This window comes from Temnothorax longispinosus, chromosome 2 (assembly GCF_030848805.1).
Source record: "Temnothorax longispinosus isolate EJ_2023e chromosome 2, Tlon_JGU_v1, whole genome shotgun sequence".
NCBI lineage: Eukaryota > Metazoa > Arthropoda > Insecta > Hymenoptera > Formicidae > Temnothorax > Temnothorax longispinosus.
In genome coordinates this window covers 9,719,308-9,739,292 of record NC_092359.1, presented here as the reverse complement: position 1 = coordinate 9,739,292, position 19,985 = coordinate 9,719,308, and the positions used below count along the sequence as shown (strand labels likewise).

At 36.5% G+C, this 19,985-nt stretch overlaps 1 protein-coding gene across 4 annotated transcripts in view; it reads left to right on the top strand.

The window, feature by feature from the left end:
* LOC139808211 (dystrophin, isoforms A/C/F/G/H) overlaps nt 1–19,985 on the top strand; it is a 472,682-nt gene that overhangs the window by 381,752 nt on the left and 70,945 nt on the right. For all 4 annotated transcript variants that reach the window (XM_071769944.1, XM_071769943.1, XM_071769945.1 and 1 more), the window contains 3 exons: nt 3,215–3,359; nt 10,265–10,388; nt 19,068–19,234. In XM_071769944.1, the coding sequence (XP_071626045.1) occupies nt 3,215–3,359; nt 10,265–10,388; nt 19,068–19,234 (436 nt within the window). The remainder of the gene's footprint in view (nt 1–3,214; nt 3,360–10,264; nt 10,389–19,067; nt 19,235–19,985) is intronic.

Sequence of the window (19,985 nt, the reverse complement as noted above, 5' to 3'; positions counted from 1 at the left end):
CTTATTTCTCAAATTTTAACTGTGATAAGTTAAGAATTAGTCGGCACTTCTATTGCATTTTTTTTTTTGTCAAGATCCGCAGATGTTACGTCATGTCATGTCGTATGATGTGACCCGTACGTGCCATGGACCTGCGAGACCATTATCTCGGATACCTACGCGAGATCATCTCGGACTAATTCTTTTCTTCCGACTTATCCCGCATATCTGTCCTTGCATCGCTCTAACATCTTTTGCTTCCGTTCTTTTTCCCAACGGTGCATGTCACGAGTCCTCATTCTTCTTGAGGTCTCGTGTCTCTTCTCCGGTCTCTCGCGCTCTTGCGTCTTCTAGTGATTTCCCAGCGGTCTTTCATTTTATTTCACGTTTCCGGCACTTCCGTCCAGTAGTATTTACTTACTATTAACAAAACACGCGGGTGTTATACGCGTTCTTCAATATTTATTCTGCATTTATTTTTGTCGATTTAACCTACCCGTTGGACTCCACGTGTACCTGGGTAATTTTGTCTACCGCAAATATATCGCCATTTGTACACCTTCCTTCTCTTCTTCGTTAAGATATCTTGTGATCTGACTTTCTTTCATGCTCTTGCGGTTTTTTTTTTGTTTGAAAGTTACTCCGTCGTCCAATCTGGTTGCTTCTTTCTTTCAAGACTTAACTTTATTCTAACGAAGTATTCTCGGTCGCACTTATCAAGGCTCGCTTTCCATTCATTCGCATCCCTTGATCTTGTCGTCTCGAGTTCTTCAATCCATTGTTTTTTCTCACTCGAACCGTCTCTTTTTATTATCGCCTTCTTTCGAGATCGGGTTGTACACGAATGCTTTATGTCACCGTTCGCATCACTTCTCCTGTATTTTTACAATTTGCCTGAGATCGTTTTCTTTCTTGCCCGCGATCGGGTTTTGCCACTGACCTCCCTTTTTTCCCCAGTAGCCGATTTTTCATCGGGCGTGGTCGGTTTACTCGTAGCATCGTCGCTCGGAATGCCCGTCCACTTTAAGGGTGTTCTAAAGAGTTAGTTAAAATGTAACGAAGTTGACGAAAATTTAATATCATATTGTGTATTCTCTTTCAAAGTTCGGGGCTAAATTTCAAATCGATTCACAATTTAGATAAAAAGTTATCAATTCTTATCCGTTTCACAAAGGATTTTACAGAGAAAAGTGTAAACATAAAAAAATGTAACCAATATAATAATATTTTACACACAAGCAGATCATTAACAAACAAAAATATAGCAACAAAATTTGAAACGATTTACAATTTTTTTTTTGAAATTTTCTTTTGAAAAAAAATAGTAGTAACAGTTATTTACAGTCACTAAATCTACGTCTTTTACATTCTATTAGATGTTCCGTAACTATTTATATACATTTTTTTGTCTTTGGATCCCTGGAGAATTAATATCAAAGTTTTTAATATTTCCTGCATACTTTTGGTTGGGACGGTACCTAACATCCTTAATTTCCTCGGGGCTCTTTTGCTTTCCATATTCACCCATTTTCCTCGAATCATATCTTATCCGCAAATGCACTTCATCTTTGCTCTTACATTTCTTGAAATTTCTATTCTATTGACATTTTTCTGAATTCAATTTTATATTTTTCGATTTAAATTTTTTGTTATTTTTTCCCCTCTTTTTCCGTCACATTGAGACATGTCATTTTTCGCACATTTTTTCCGGTCTAGTCTTGATCTACTTATCTTAAGTATCTATCTGATTTCTCTCTTTTTATCAGTACTTTGCGTCGCCGTTTTCTCTCTTTTCACTCATCGCCCGATGTTTTACTTGGCGCCGGCAACATCAAGGCTTTACATTTACTCTCCTTTCATCCACTTCGCGCGCGCCGCTCTACCTTACCAATCCTTTTTCTACATTCTCTCCCCCACCGACGACTGTCTGTCAACAAATATGTACTTTCTTTTACTCGCATTTACGACGAGTCGAACGTTTTATGCGCCTTTCTCGCCGCTGTTATGCCTGTCGCGAATATGCAGCGCGTCGAGAGAATGTAATCCATCCCTTGGATGGATGCGTAAAATGTTTTACAAACCTTTTTGGTGTAGACACTTGGGTATAAAATATCCCGATATTTTTGCCCTGAATTTATTACTTATGCCATAAACTTTGAATATAAATAATTGTTATTTTTATATCAATAACATTGCAAAAGCCAATGAAGCATCCTACGTTTTATCAATATTATGACGTGATGTTCCCCTACTTCTATTTATATGATAATTGCAGAATTTAACATGTAATTGTACTCATCTTCTCGATACAAGTTTATACAATTTTTTGTTACTTTGTTTAAAAGAAAACAGTTTCAAAATTCGGTATGTTGACATTTGCTATCTAACAGCTAGAAGAGCTTATATATTTTAACTCATATTGAGACTGTGTTTATTTTTATTTTCCTCAACATCGCGAAGCCGGAGAGCAGCATTTATATTTTTGTCATTCATAAAACAGAAAAATAATAAAAGAGTCGTGTTTAAATTCTAAGTAAGTTATTTATTAAGAATACAAATCTCTAAAAATAAACACATTTTAAAGGCTAATAAGTTGTTTATTAATAGATTAATAGTTGGCAAGAGTGTGAAATTGTTTGAAACATTCCGGTACTAGACAATATTCCCATTTTCATGTTGTATCAGTTTTTTTGTTATGTTTTGAGTAGACTTTATGATTTAGTTGGATGCTGTTTATTAGCAGTAAGCGTAATATATATGTCTTGAGAAATATATCTAATTATGCGCTTATAATTTATAATCATTAAATGCTGTTCTCTAGCTTTGACGTTCAAGAAATAAATACGATATTGATGTATTAAACTAAAAATATGTAGAGCTTTTTATACGATATAGTATTTTTTTTAGAAATATAAATTTTGCAGTTTAATATAATTTTTAATGAATAACAATTTTCAAACTATTTTTAAAAACTACCCATTGCATCGCAGAAAGTCATAACGAATCCGACTCGTTTTCATATTTCAACATAAGTACATAACACGAGTCAGACTCGTTATACGATCCTAATGGATTAATATATTATCGGTTTCTTATATTATGTAATCTAGATAAAATAAATATGTATTAAATAAAAAACAGAAACGCATTCAGAAGTATTCAATCAGTGAATGTATTTTAGAATCCAATGTATTAGATACTGGGCGTACAAAGCGTGCATGTTTTTTCTGTGCAGAAATCGATTGGAGAGCAACACGGAACACTGGAACGCTTTGCTACTATCGTTGCGCGAGCTCATCGAATGGGTGATAAGGAAAGACACAGAGCTCACCGGCCTGGGACCCGTTTGCGGCGATGTGGCTGCTCTACAAAAACAACAGGCAAGTCGTCGCGAATGCTGTTTCGCGCATAGATTACCACTGGCTTCCGCTTCGTCGAACCTCAGTTAGTCCGTGTAAAATCTGTAGACGTACTTTCGTCAGCATTTTATTCGTTATCTTCGGGAGACGGGCATGCTCCATTTAACATCCTTTGGTTCGCGGCAGTAGCATCAATCCTTCGAAACTTCAGGATTCGAGCCAAGTTACTTGGATAGGACTTATATATCTAAAATCGATTTCATACAGTCGTCCTCCGAGAAGCTCGTAAGTTTCCTCGCAAACTGATTGGACGAATAGAATATAATTACGTATAAACTCATGCACTATCGGGCGAGTGTTCAACTGTCTCTACGAGACACGACAGCTCATCCGGAATACGGATATTTACGTATTCTCATCACGTTTGAGTATTCCGCCTCATGGAAACGTGAGTCTCAATTACTTCGCTGCTCTTACGTCAATTGTGCGCTAAATGCTTCAACTAAATTCGCTGCTGATTAAATGAATTTCCGGTTCACTAAATCTCATTAGACAGAAATATTTCGTTTATTTTAAGAGATCTTTAACGTTCTTTAACAAGATGTTGCCTTTTTATGACACATTAAAACAATTGATCAACTTTTTGAAGATTATTATAAATAGTCACGTTTTAAAGCACTCTTTTGACATATATTGTTTTTAGTTATCTGTTATTTTCTTCTATGCCGTTAACTGTAGATTCTTCTAAAAATTGAATATGCTTCGTGCGGCTGGAATTGAGTATACAGTGACTCACGAAACCGCTCGTGCGCGCGCGCGATTAAATGTACCATACAATAATTATCGCAGATAACTCGAAGTTTGGGTTGATTCGAAGAAGGCAATCAACGAAAACAATCTTTCAATATCAATATAACATATAAATGAACAAATAATTATAATCTCTTTTCTTTCTTTTTCTTTCTCTTTCTCTCTCTTTTTCGCTTTCTCTTTTTTTCTTACTACAGATTTATTCATGAATTTGGGAAGGAAATTCGTAACAATGGTATGATTTGATCAGTTTCGTGAGTTACTGTATATATGCATGAATATCCTTCGCGCCACAATGTATAAAGGTGCACTAGTTTGGATTAATCCAGATTAGAGCACGCATGTTGCCGGCATGCAGAAGCGCCTGTACCATTGATACAGGTAGTATCCGAGTGTACGGAGGTGATAAGCCGCATGTCCCTCGACCAGATCATTGATGTTATCGTGCGGCTAGATCTGTGTGTATTTGTCACTCACACCGGAGAATACCAGGAAATGGCCATCGATTATCCTTAATTACTCAGGCGGAAGGGTAAGGTGCTCAACCATATACTCATCCGATTGCCTTGGTATAGATGCGCCTCTCGTAAATATGATCGCATTGAAATTTAGCACAAAAATGATATTAATTCAATTCACAATCAATCAATGAGAGAATATATTTTAACGGTGCATATTTTTGCATTTATAGATTAAAACGGAAGAGAAAGCAATTTTTTGTCATTCTCTTTTATAATACTATTATAATTAAATTTGTAGAAATATATTGCAATTGCCAAAATAAATCGTAAAATATAATAACTCTCTCTTTAAAATCTTTCTCTACAAATACTTGAGTTTATTTTTATATTACAAAAAAAAACAATTTTCTAATATAGGAAAACTTATTTTTTAATATCTTCTAAATCGTAACTATATATACATGCAGGTGAATAACGTAGTTGCCGATTGTATGTGCGTGTATTTAACAGAGAGTGCAATAACAAATATATCTCTCCGCACGTGACATACACATTATCTTTGTTAAATACTATATAAAATGAAATATAGGTATTCCTCGTGTTTTAAAGGGCCGATTTAGATTCGTAATAATGATTTACAATCGCCTTTACTCCCTTGGGATCTACACGACACGAAAGAAGCACCCCGCTACATGCGTTACTTGTATTCCAGCAAGTTCGCATTAGGCACGGAATTTAAATTCTTACCCTGCAACATGGGGCTGCAATCGTTTCCGAGCGATTTTCTTAGCGTAATTGTTTGTCCCGACTTCTACGTAGATCCAGTTAAGGCCATTACCCCGTCGGCATTTCGCACGTCTACTTTTCTCAGTAACTATATATCTCTTTCTTCAACTTTATTAGTAAAAAATAATATATACGATTGAAGTGAAGTCCTATGCGAGATTATCACCGCGGTTTGAAATTTGATGCGTCGATTGTCACGTATCGGGAAAGTACGGTTAATGTAAATCGATTTCACTCGGATTTAATTTAAACGATTCGCCGGTAATTAATAAATCCTGCCCTCATGCATATGCGTCGCGAGATTCTAAATAATTCCGTGAATATCCTAAACGGATCCATATGCAAAACTCTGGGACGCTCGCCTCGAGCGATTTTAATTACACGTTGTTAATTTAATTAGTGCTTGACGTTTGGGAACATGGCGTTTTTCTCGAATGCTTCAATTCACTATGATGATACTACGAACGTTGAGCTTTTATTTATGCATATTTTTTTTTATAAAACAAGTTGCCTTATTAAGGACGTTCTTCAAAAAAAATTTCAAAATTTAATTTTTTTTAGTTTTGGCATTTTTTCCTTATAGAACTCGACGAGAGGAGCAACTTTGGTCCTCTTGGCCAACCTCGTATTTCTTACCGTTTGGCCCGGAAAACCTTTTCATTAGTAAAAGTTGAAACTTTGAGGCTCAGTATCTTGATTTTTTATACCGGAAGAGGTACTGAAATTTATACCACGCATAAAGCACACCTAAATTAACGTATATTCACAGTTTCAAGAAAATCCTAAGAAAATCAATTTTCTCTAGTATAAGGACCGGAGAACGTCCTTAACGAAAAGTATTATCGGATATAATAATAAAATAAGAGTAATTACTTTAAGTAATTTATATCGCGATCAACGTTTAAGAAGCTCTTGAATTTTACAACTGACGTTGTTTCCAAGAATTATTTTAATAATCGGAATGAATTGAATAATATTGATCAATTTACTTTGAAATTTGAGATCAGTTGAGAACGTTATATTGTTTTAAAGGAATTCTAAGATTATTTCTAGGCAATTAATAAATCAAAGAAGGATAAATGCCACGTTGACACAACGATAATGCAATGCTAAACTTTAATTTTATCTACATCATTTTTATCGATAACTATTTTAGCATGAACAATATCGTTAAAATATTTTCTCAAGTAATACTTAAAATACTTTCGACCTCGCACACAACATTTTGCATAAAAGTTGACTAAAGGGATCTATTCTGTAAATGTTAACGACATCATTACGTGCTTTGCGCAGATATAATATACCACAGAAAAGCTGCGCAAAGTACGAAACGATATCGTTAACGTTTACAGAATAAGCCTCTAAGTCGCCGTTATATAAATTAAATTCTATTTTTAATTTTCTACGTAGTTCTGGATACGATTCGTAATTATAGAATAAACATTTTGTTTCAATATTTTCAAATAAAAGTTAGAAATCATTTTTACAATACGAAATAGCGGAAGGAAAATGAATTCGCTCGATCGGAATCGAAACTGTCGCAGCCGGGCGCCCATCTCGGTATCGAAGTCGAAATGAGAGACGCGTAATTAGAAGGCCGTTTACTGCACCCACGCAATCGGAATGAAAGCCGATCGCACGCGATTTAGTCGCTGTTACAACGACGGTGTAACGAGCGCGACGGCCATTCCTCTTACGCCAGAACCGTCCTGAAAATTCCATTTCGCTCGCGAGCGCGCGCGCGCGGATCGATCCCAGACCCGGACGCGTCGTGTAAACTCTCGCGCGCCTGTAAACGGCATCGTTACACGTCCCGGCGACGAGCCGTTCACGACGACGACGAAACGTTTCACGCACGCACCTTTTGCACGCGGCCCATTTCGTTTGTTCGTTCGTTCGTTCATTCGTTCGTTTGCGCGTGTGCGAATATGGTTGATAAATCAAAACCACCGACGTTACGTTGGAAGGCCGACGTCGAGAGGCGCATCGATTTGCGCCCGCGAATTCGATGAATTTTGCTGGTTCGCGACGAAACACGTCCGCGGTTTCGAGCGTGCATTTTTCGACGCCTATCTTTTTCTCGGCGCGACCGATTGGTATTTTCGTTTCGGCCTTGCGGAATTTTCGCTTTTCGCGCGAGGATGATCACGCTTGGTGGTTATATTTTTCGGCCGGGCACTTTGGCCGAGTGTCAACCTTCGGAATTTATGCCGATGTGTTTCTTTCGGCTTGCTGGAGAGCCCGGACCTCTCGTCGCGACGTTACCTCAATTGTTTACGGAGAGATCCGTCGACGTTCGATAGCTCGTGAAATATTTAACGTTCGTTTCTCTAACGGATAACAGTATCGACTGATATTCGAAATTTGTCCACGTGGGTAGATCATAAATAAAAGAAAGCTTGCTTCCATCGGGAAAAAATTTATTGAACGATTCATACTTATTTAGGATTAATGAGTCAGGCAAATGATTATTTATCGTCTAAATTCCTTTTTATTTTGTTCCGTCGCGCGGGAATGAGAAATGGAAGGATTACTTTCTCCGTAAAATTTAACGCATTTAAATTTAAAATAATTTTATTATTTGTCGCAATATCTACATGAAATATGAGAAAAGGAGGTCTCTTTTTCACAGAATTCTGCAATGAAACTGTTCTGAAATAATTAAATCATTTATCGTATGAATATCTCTTTTTACTTGTTTTTTTTTTAGCGCTGAGTATAAAATAACAGACAAAGGACATTCTTTCTCCGTGGAGAATTGTATATTAAAAAATTGTTCTGAAATAATTTATCTCCTCGGTGAGATACGCAATAACTGTTGGGAGCAGTTAAATGCTGAAGATTCTTAGTGTCAGATGCTCGTATATTACTGCGATACGCATCAGCGCATTGTTGCCTCACGTTGTATATATACCTCGTAATTAACCTCTCGTAATGGTAACCACATTGATAAGGGAATTGTCTTGCTGCAAGCAATTAGAAAACGTTTAACTGTCCAAGTGGATGGACAGCTTTAAATTGTTCTAATTTCTTAATTAACATTAATCTTAACTCGTAGAGCTAGCTAAGCACGCACGTACGCTTCTGTGCGCACAATTTACAATGAGAGTAAAATTATTTGTAATTAATCCGTTTGCAATTTGTTTATCCCGTAAAGTTTTTAATTCCACTTTGCAATTAAATCATACATTCGTAAGAAAAGTATGATTCATACGTAAACGTATTATATTATTTGTAATATAAAAGCCTTAGAAGAGAAATCTATACAATTGCGAGAGAGCAAAAAAAATGAAGAATAACCGCAATGAGATTTCTATCACTCACTGCACGCCGCGTCATCATTCTTCGAAATAGGAAGCAAAGAAAGAAAATAACGACGAAAAATATAAAAATGATTAATGGCCTGCATATGGTGAAATCTATTTTGTAGAACAATTTTACCAGTTTATTTAACAATCTAATTTAACAATACGCAATGTGCATTATCTTCTGACATATTATATCTTCAAGACTGTCTTCAAGACTTCTTCAAGATTGTCTTTGCAAATTCTCGATTAATGTTAAATATATGGTGATAAGTAGCGAGTTAAATCACAATGAAAGAGAGAGAGAGAAAGTAGCTTGTATATTACCTTTAAAAATGCAATTATTTAATCGGAAATAATAACATAACCTGCATCTTTATTTTGAGATGGTTTTATGTATCATGTCATTATTTTCCCAATCAGTTTGTAAAAGCACAGACAGACTTACGCTTCTAAAGAAATATGTGATTTTATTCTTCAAAAAATAACTGTTTTTTGTCAGCGGTGACACAGAGTGCCTACTGCAGCACGCGTTAAAAAATCAAAAAGAAAAATCACCCGAAAGACATCGAGACTTGAAAAACAAGACGCGAATTCATTTAATTTATTGTATTGTTACGAAATATAAATGTCGAATGAAGCTAACGAGAACCGTCAATCATATTTGCAAACGCAATCGTGAAAACAAGAAAATCCTTTACTCAGATGACGCAGTTAAAGACGGTCTCTTTGCTCCACGAATTCGTTCTTGCGATGAATTTTCTTCCCGTATAGCGATATAAAAAAGGAAACTTGACGCGAACATGCCATCTGGGCGTCTCTCGACGCGCGACGAAAAGATCCGTGGCGTCTTGCTAGCAGCAAATCCACAACTCCGCGAACGACGAGAGATAATCTCGTTAACTAGCGGGCGCGCAATATTGTAAGAGTGCCTTTTTACCCACTCGAGTTCTTCTCGCCGACTGCAGCGGGCTAATTTTCAACCTCGCTGCATAATGTCCTCGTCAAACGTAATTACGAACGTACATGTTAATATCTCTGCACGATGCAGCAGTGTTTGACGGTATCGCATCTTCATCAAGAATGTTTTATTATTTGAATTAAATTTCTCCATTATATAATATAATATCTCATTATTAACTTATAATTAACATGTGTGCTGTGTGTATAACGAATATCTTTAAAAATCAAGCATTAAATAATTATATTTTCTTTTGTGCAATACCTATTTACTTTTATTTTCATACATATGTCTCTGCTTTTCTTATTAGTTGCTTTATTTATTAAATTAATTGATATATAGTAATAGAACTTTTAAGAAATTATACTGCCGAAAATAATGATAGCGATGACGATATCATCACTATTATATATCCATCAATATTGGCATTATTCTACTCTACCTGTCACTGCAGACAGATGAATTTAGTCGAAAGGGCTAATTTCTTGAGGCCTCTCTCCTCGGCGAAGAGTTGAATGCCAAGAGAAAACTTGGCACTGCACCAGACACCGATGCTCCTTGTCTCGTTATTTTTGTTTCACGATTTACGCGTCTCCTTCACAGGACGACCATCGTGGCTTCAGGAGGCAGCTGGAGGACAAACGGCCGGTCGTGGAGAACAATTTGCTGAGCGGCCGCCAGTACATCGCCAATGAGCCTCCGCTGTCGGACACATCGGACTCCGAAGGTACGTTATGAATTAGTTGAATTACACACAAATTGTATTTCTTTGTTCTTTAATCTATTTCACGGAAAAGCGAAAAAAATAAAAAATTTTATGATACGTGATATATTAGGTAGGTACTTCAAGCAACTTTTCAAAAGTGATAAAAATACTTAAAAGAATAGAAACATGTTTCATGAAAGTGGAATTGTATTGATGTTGATTATTTTTACTTTTTACTATGATTGATTTTCTCGTGGCGTTCTTTCGTGGTATTTTTAAAATATTACTTTTATATGAGACAATCAAATAGCTCGGGATTCCAATATCGTCCACTTCGCTCATACGAATAAACATCTCGCGAAGAAACAAAGGAAGTCGGCCAAGTACGTTCATCATTAGTGAAACCACTTTATAACGCAAGACTGAGTTCGTCGATAGTGCGGCCCCGGTAATTAAGAGCGGTGGTGTACCTTTCAATATCTCAACAATTCGCGATTTTTATTCTTATTATTCATATCAATTTCCGGGAAGAGAGGCAATAATCTCGAGTCTATCTCGGCCTATCTCGCCGATTTATCGGTTTGGAAGAGAGCACAGAATTCTCCTTTTCTTTGTTTATACCTCCCGTTTGATAATTAACGAATTGATATTACTACCATTGTCTTGCTATCAATGATTATTCTCGGTAACGTTACTTCGAGTCTGCAAGAAGATACTTACTAATGTTCAAAATTAATTCTCTCGGTTTTTAATATAACATGTAATATATATATAATATTAGAAAATATTTCATGTGGACGATATGAAGGAATCGACTACTGAAGCGATTGGAAGAAAATTCACATTTCCCTCTCTCTGAACTATCGATATTTTGCCGAGATTAATAAAATCTTACGTGTATTGCAGCGAACACGGATGATCAGTTGATCTTGTCGCGAATATAAGAAAAATTTCATTTAACCTTTCTCTTTCCCGGCGTATAAACTTGCGAATTGCGTTTTAATAATTCACACATTTTACCTTCCGTGAATTTCCGCGCCAGCTGAGAATTTCATGCCGCGCGGCAAGAATCTAAGAACAACTGCCGATTGTGCTTGCACTGGGATTTCCAGACTGAAAGGCCACTGAGAAATATTTTGCGTTTTTCTTTCTTTTTCTTCTCCCGGTTCTGCAACCTAACCCGCGAGACCAGAAACGAGCTTCATTCTTTACTGTCGCTCCCTTTTCAAGCGCGGCAAGGGCAAGGAACGCGTATAACTGCGACGCTCTGAATATTTCATTTACATAATCCCACCTCGCCGAAAGCGCAAATATTAAGAAAACCCGGATAGATATCTGATGCGAGATACGAGAATTATGTTTATTTGTGAATTTGCACAGTGAGAAATAATCCTCCGCGTATCAATCATAAGCCTTCAAAGAAAAAACAATAATGAGGGTAGCGTGGGGAAAATCGCGATAGGCCGATAAATAAAATCTAAAAAGAAAAAAGAGGAAAGAAAGTGGAACTATTCTATCGCACGTCGAGCAACTCAAACTTAACTCTCCGTCCTCATATATTTGTCTCAACTTTCTTTTCTTCTTAGGCTTTCAAGCTTTCTTTGCCCATTTGCAGCTCTGGTAAGCGACTGACGAAATAACAAAGACACGTTCACGTAGTAAGCGAATATACAGAATGCAGAATGTACATACAATGGATCAAAAAAAGTATTTTGTAATAAAGTTATTGTAAGAAAACTAGGTGTGCAAATACTTTTTTGATCTACTGTATGAAAATATATGAACGTAGAGGAATGCATGAAAATACAAAAATACATACAGAACTAAGTGCGGAACTAGAGATGAGATCAAGTTCAATACGTACTTAAAATTCCGAATCAAATTTAATAATCAAGTTTTATTTTCTTAGATTCGAATATTTATAAGAAATAATGTTTCATACATTATACTTGCGAAGTAATCAAATTCTGATTAGTTAATTAGTTTCAAATTTTTAGAATGAGTGGCCTGCAGGATTTGAAATGTACTTATAATAAGTAGTTTGTCGTAACGAATCGAATCTTTACTACTTAATGAAAAGATATTTGTGTGTATGTCTACTTGGAAGTAACATTCTTAGTTTTCGAGATACTCATAGAGGATTCGAACTTATTTCGTCCAGGTTTGAGTATACTTGAAATATTGCTTTTATTTTTCGAAATAATCAGAGTTCGAAACTACGCTAACAAATTCGAATCTGCTTGTAAGATACTTAATCCCATCACTACGCGAAACCCAAAAATTCCCATCAATTAAAATTTATATTTTAGTATTAAAACGTAATTAAAAAATGAATAAACTCCAATGTGTGTGAGATTTGAAGATTTAATATTATGATCATTAATTATTTTCAACTATATATAAAGATACGTTTTAATAAGTTACGTGAGAAAAATCCTATATTTCGTTGAAAATGTACATGTATTAAAAATGTTAGCTTTAATTTTCCATTTACAATTTTCTTTTTGTTATTTATATCGAGAGATAATCCTTTATACAATGTATACAATGTACGTACAATGTACGTTATACAGGTGTTTTTTATGTAACTATTGCAAACAATTCTCTTTTTATGTGATATCATATTTTATCGTAATATAATTTCAAATATTCGATTCTGAAATAAAACTTCTGGTGTTAATGCAACTGATGCAACTCTATCGAGAATCGATATGAAGGGTTTCGAAATTAGTCACAAGTGTACACTTTCCAGTTTTCGTTCTGTATCAGCAACTCCAAAAGTTGTAAAATTTAGACGAGATGTTTTATTCATATTACATCGTCTCTGATTGAGGAAGAACAGAAAGGGTGAAGGGAAACACTAAATAATACATCGAGGTGAATTCGATTTCTTTGATTTATTCTTCAATTTAATGCGCGGAGATTTCATTTCCAATAATTTTATATACGTTTTCGGATATCGCGAATTAAATCTTATACACGTGTAATCTATATACATTACATGAAGTAATATAGATTTGATGAAAAATACTCTTGGTTTCCTTGCCTGTTTCTGTGCTTTTTATCGGTTGAAAAATCAATAATTATTGTTTATTTACATCTTCTGAAACAAAAGGTGTTTCCCTTTATATTTATCAGTTATTGCGATAAGTATCGCCACATGGTTCAGTGATCAAATTGGTAAAGATGCTCGTCACGGTTTGAAGAAAGGCCGGGCCCAGGTACAAACCTCACTGAAGTGACAGTTTTCGCAATAAATTCTTTACAATAATTTAAAAAGGATACTTATTAGCGTCAAAAGTTAAATCGATTAATCGGTTTAAAGTATGTGGATTCACTGTTCTAACGGAGAACTGCGTTTCAAGACAGACAAATAATCGATGCGCAATTTGCTGAGTTGCGGAAAAGATATGCAGAATTCATACAAAAGTATTATTATTATTAGGTTATCAAGATCCAGCTCGACCGAAAATGACATGAATTGTGATGTCTACTTAATTGAGAATCATATATAAGATCTGTTTTATTTATTGTTTAAAAATCCTCCAATTGTATTAATAAATATATTTACAATGCGTTTATTTAATTTTTTTCTGACTGCACGATTATTTGTGCTGTATCGGCTAGAAAAAAGTTTACTTCAGCTAGATAAACGTAACTCCGTCGTGAGTCACGTGGGGTTTTCAATTGAATTAGAAGTATCGCAGTACATCGGTACCGATGGATAGGGAGCTTTAGGAGAGATGTCCCTGAGGGGGAACCGGAAACTTGTAGGTGAAATTTACTGAAATCCCAGAGGAAAGCACGACCTGATCTTATGTCATCGTTTCTCTCTCTTTCTCTCCCTTTCTCTCTCTTGCTTTATAAATCCAATAGCCAATAAGAAATATTTATTGCGCAATAGCACATTTTGAACGCGGTTGCTACTAACAAACTCGACTTTCAAATAAGAGTAAAGTTTCCAATTTCTTTTATGTTTCAATCGATTACTAATAACCGAATGTTTATGGAATCAGTGAAAACATTCGTACGATGTTTCTATTGCAGTCCTGTGTATTTTTCGATAACGAGAAATAACGATAAATAACGAGGAGAGATTATTGGTATTTGCGTATGCAATTAATGATATGCGAATCGTTCGTTAATCTTCATTAGAATATTATTCGATACATTTTGAATGAACATACATTTACGTCAATGAACGATAGTTATTATCGTTTATCGGAATAACGCGCGATTGACGCAAAATATCGAAATAGCCAAACCAAACAAACCGTAACAACTGGTGATAATTTAAGCAAGTTTTGACGGTAAGTTCATTAGTCTCCGTCAAAACGTGATCTAATTACTCGAACCGTATTCGCGCAAATTCGTTTGTCAATGCTATCATCGTGTTTATAACAGTCTGTATTCAATGTGATGTTATATCAATATTGTGAGATTAATATACTATCAGAATCAATAATCTATATTTACAATCATATTATTTACAATCATACACTATTCTTAAATGTGTATATAAATTATCTAATTTCCAGAATATTTTAGGAAGAATTGAATGAATTAAATAAGATTAAATATCAGACAGAAAATGTATATAAATTTCTACAGCAATATTTTCTAAATTTATTAACAAATAGGTATATTCAATCATATCTGCAATAGGTACATTTCGTACTTTATTCAAACGTCCACGATCATAAAATATATCGCGTGTCAGCGTGTTTTATAAAAATTATACTATTTATCACACATTTTATTATATTGTTTTCAATATCGTAAATTCATATTATAGGTACCTATATCTATGATATTAACATAACAAGACAATCACTTCCTCGTCTAAATCGCGAACGAGTTGGTGTATCGCTTCACATATTCAGAGAACGATTTTGTTGAAGTATATAAAAATTAGGCTAGATACAAATTTGAAAATAATTAATGTAAAACATTCAGAACGAATCTTATATGTATGAAGCGATACACCAACATTATTCATTCGTGTATAGGTATATGGTATTATGCAACACGTGCATGGAAAGTGCCCCATTACGCACGCTACGCGTGCGTGATAAACCACTTTCCAGGCACTTGCAACATAAAATAGGGAGTGTAAGCCGTGTGTAAAGATGAAAATTCCCGGGTGCGGTAACCGCACCCGGGAATTTTCATCTTACCTCACTTGTTACACAAATAACTATACCGCGGCTTTCGGCTGCAGTCATTGTCATTCACCATGCCGCGTGTAATATCCGACGTAAGATATCCGGAATAACCATAACGATAGCTTCGCTCTGCGTAGAACGGATTCGATCCCAATAACGTGGAACGGCTCCTGCGAGCGGGCAACTCCGACGACGGCCGCGCGCGATTTCACTCATTCCGTAGGTAGTCACGTTTCGCGAAACGTGCGCGGCATCGAGTGTAACTAGGCCGGCCGACGTCGATAAATTTCTGGCAGAATAACATCGCGCACGCCGTAAGGCCGGATTATACAATATCGACGTTGAACGTTGAACTCGTCGGGATATAGATTATCCGCGAACGAGGGTTCGCGACCCCCGATCGGAGCATAGCCGGAATTTCGGACCCTCGCGCGAAGCTCATCGACCAACTGTCTTTTATTCCCGTTAGCTTCGGAGGTCGAATTTACTATTTTATATCTCGAAACATCTCACAATAAAATAAAATATTTGGGTCGTTATTTTATAATAATTTATAAGTAAATGAAGGTTTGATGAAAAATCTTTTTGATGTGTTTCTTCTATCAAGATAGATTAAATCCTTTTTGTCTGAAAAATTAGATTTTTGATCATCTTTTCCGGATTGTCTATTTTTAGACTTTGCATACATCTCTATAGTTACGTCCACGAATTGAAAACAATTTGATTATACGTCTTACTAGAACGCGCGCGTCAATAATTTCTTTCTGATTGATTGGTCAGATAGAAATAGTTGACCGAAAACCGTTTTGTCTTTTTTTAATGTCGATTGTCGTAGCTATAGGAATATGTATAATTCTCTAACATTATCAGGTTTTGTTAAATAGAACAGAATTCTTTAATTATATTGCTCAGAAAATCACTGCCTTGAATAATTCTGTAGATCGAATTCTGTTGATGAAAAAGCTTCTGTGTGCTAAAAATAAAACTTGGACGTTAAAAGGAATTTTCAAGACATCAAATATCTTTATATATCATTATAGACTTTTAAAGAAAAATAATCTCGTAACTGTTTTGAATGACGTATATATTTTATTCATGAAGATATTAAACTGTCAGAAAATAATTTTTAAAACTAAATAAATGAACATTATTGTTTGTATTATATTATACTCATTATTCAGTGATATTTAAATAATGATATAGATAAATCATAAAATGAGTCAATTGATATTGTGAGCTACGTAGGGCCGAAAGTTTCCAGCCCAAGGATATAAAAAAATAAAAAATATTGAAATAAAAAGTGACTATATTAAAAAATAAAAATGGTTGATTTATTTTTTCAACTCATTTTTATATCCTTGAGCCGAAAACTTTCGACCGTTACTGTTACTACGTATTACAATACAGTTTGCTAATACGCGAAATAGAATGAAAGTTTTGCATTTCGTACAGATCGTTTTTATATATTTTTATTCATATATGGCTCGTTAGAAGCAACAGAATTTACGCTCCGCTCCTCTGGAGAATCTCGCCGTTACTTTCGTAGTCATCCATTTCCCACTTCTTGAAAAATCTAAACGCCGCGGCGATGGAGGAAAGAATTAGCGAGACATTCCGGAGATGTGGATGGAGACGAGAGCGGGAAGTCAGGGAGTGAGAGTTAGATAAACTAGTGGCGTACGTGCCCGGAAAGTAGAGCGTCAACTGTTGAATAGATGGCTTGAGAGAGACGAAGAGCACGGTCGCCTAATTCAATTCGTTCAACAGACTACTTTCGGAGACGTTCTTTTTCGTTTGGTTCGTCTTGTTGTCTACCGCGGTCGTTCCAGCTTTTCGACACCGCCACCCCTCTTGCATCGGAGAGAAGCTGCATCACCAATCCGACGTGACGGTTTCATTTGACATGTCGATCTCGGCGAGGGAGATCGGTGGATCCGATGGCGTAGAAAGAAAACGCGTAGATCGCGCGCATTTCTCTTATCGGGAGTAGCTTAAATCGTTCGGAGATACGAAATAAAAAGCTTCTCTATCCCTTCGATTTCTTTAGTACCGCGCCGAGTTTTGCCGCCTTTTGGATGACGGCTCGATAGTGAGCACCGAGTTATCTATCTACCAGGAAAAACGGTCATGGGCGTCCCCGATAAATTTTATCATCTAAAACTCTGAAAATCGCATTTATAAAAAAATTGAAAGATTTAAAAGGCAACGTAAATTTCTCGACCGTGGTTAGTGGTTGATTTTTCTTGAATTGAAATCTATTTTGAAATATATATCGATGATACGAAAAACGATAAAGTTGCCAAACGAATTAATTTAGTTTTTAACGTTCCTTTCGACAGATGGAATATTCGCGACAAAAAAAAGTTTGTAAGAGGATTGTGAAGCAACTTTTTACCTGCAATTTTTATTTGTGTCATCGAAATAACATAACTATCAATTATTACAAATGTGTCGTGCGCGCAGAAATGACACGTGCGTGTCTGCGTAAGCATAATGCGACATATGCGCGTATAGTTATCGCAACAAACTGCTCTCATTTTCCGCACGCGCGGCAGACATGCACCGCGCTTTTCCGCGGCTTGTCATCCATTAAACCGTTTCCTAGATTGACCGATCAAATGCCGTCGTGACGCGAAAGATAATCACGGCCGCGCCTGACGACGTGTCCCGTTCTGACCAAATCGTTTTACCCATCTTTTAATATCATCGACGCGCCTTTATCGCGTGATTTACTGCGCGTATCTCGCTGGAAACCCGTAAAAATGTCGAGGTAGCGCGTGGATTACTGGCATCCAACGAGATTCACAAGGAACCCTTTTATGTGTTTTTTTCTACGCCATCCGGAACTTCACGCGTAACGAAAAGCAGAAACGGCGCGAGCTCGAGTTATCCCAAGCCTATCCCGGGAATTAATTGTCCTATGAATCACGCATCGTATCATGCGGTGGACAGTTTTTATATGCATGTTTAGCATTGATAACGGTGACGCCGTACCTATATATGCCCTCTCGCTGGCTCCCTATCTACCGTGTGTTATGTTGATTTATGTTCGCGATATTCCCCAGCTGGTCTTCGCCGCGATTCATTCTGCGCATCAGCATTTAATCATCGCGCCGCATGAATTTATCGATCGACAGTGTTGAGAAATCAGGAAAGAGGCGCGTGTTATTTTTTATCAATTCGCTCGACTCGATCTCTTCGTTTCTTCGACGAATATAACACGCTCGTATTTTAACAGACCGTAAAGTCAAGTCGGAAAAATGTGATCTTTGGTCTATTTGTTACTTAACGACTTTGATGCAGAGTAATATTATGTTAGGGACGTGGCCACAAAGAGGAATTTTGCCGCATAGGAATGTACGCGCGATCATATTTTTTCAATATTTTGAAACTCAGAAATTTGATATTTCATCCATTTGAAACAATACACTTGTAAAATAACGAAAGTCTGGAAGCGGAATAAAAACTAGAGCTTTGCAGGTTTGTTTTGGGGAAAAACGTTTAACGGTTTATTTTTTATTTGTCTTTTCTATAGCAGGCAGAGAATTGGACGGTGATTCCAGGGGATACCGAAGCGCCGAGGAGCAGGCGCGCGAATTGACGCGGAGCATTCGCCGCGAAGTGAATAAACTTTCCGAGCAGTGGAACGCTTTAATCGAACGTAGCGATGCGTGGAAGCGGAAACTCGACGACACCGCTAACGTGAGTACCTTACTCCATTCTTACTTACACAGAAAGCCGCTTACCTTCGAAGTGTATTCTCTGATATGAATACCAATCTTTTGCTTTTTGCGGAAATAAATCCGGGATTGGCCCCTGAATCCAGCTGTATACAGATCGAAAAGCTACTTCAAGGGGCGGCACTCGGAATTTTTAACGCGCGAGAGATCATTTTTTCGCTCGAGCTCGAGCGCGCGGAGAAGCGAAACTCCGTAAATTGCAAAATAACGTGCATAATTATGCACGGATTTTAGAATTACTAAATTTAAAAAAAACTGCATGATTAACGATCTCAGAATTACTAAAATGAAAAGAAACGGCGGTTATCGATGAAGCGTTAAAATTGTTGCGTGTTTATGCAACAATTTTAGAGCAAAGAGAAATTGTTGATCGTCGAGCGAAGATTAATTGGTACACGAGGAACTTTACTACGTGATTTTTCGTAGGGTAGACGGGTAGCGAGTAATTGTCAGAGAGAGTATAAGAAAGAGAGAGGGAGAGGGAATTTATTTTTAATATATCAGGTACACACAGAAGCTAGATGCGCGTAGATACGAAATTCGTGATTTATGATACATCTCGATGGACAGATAAGAGAGATGATGTTTGCGGACGGGCTACGAGTTTCGCAAGAATTAATTGATATTTTGTTGCTGGGCGTAATATGCAAACTTAAATTAAGCGCGAAAACTTAAAGTTTCCTTGTAGCGGCGAGCGAATGCGAAAACTTTGA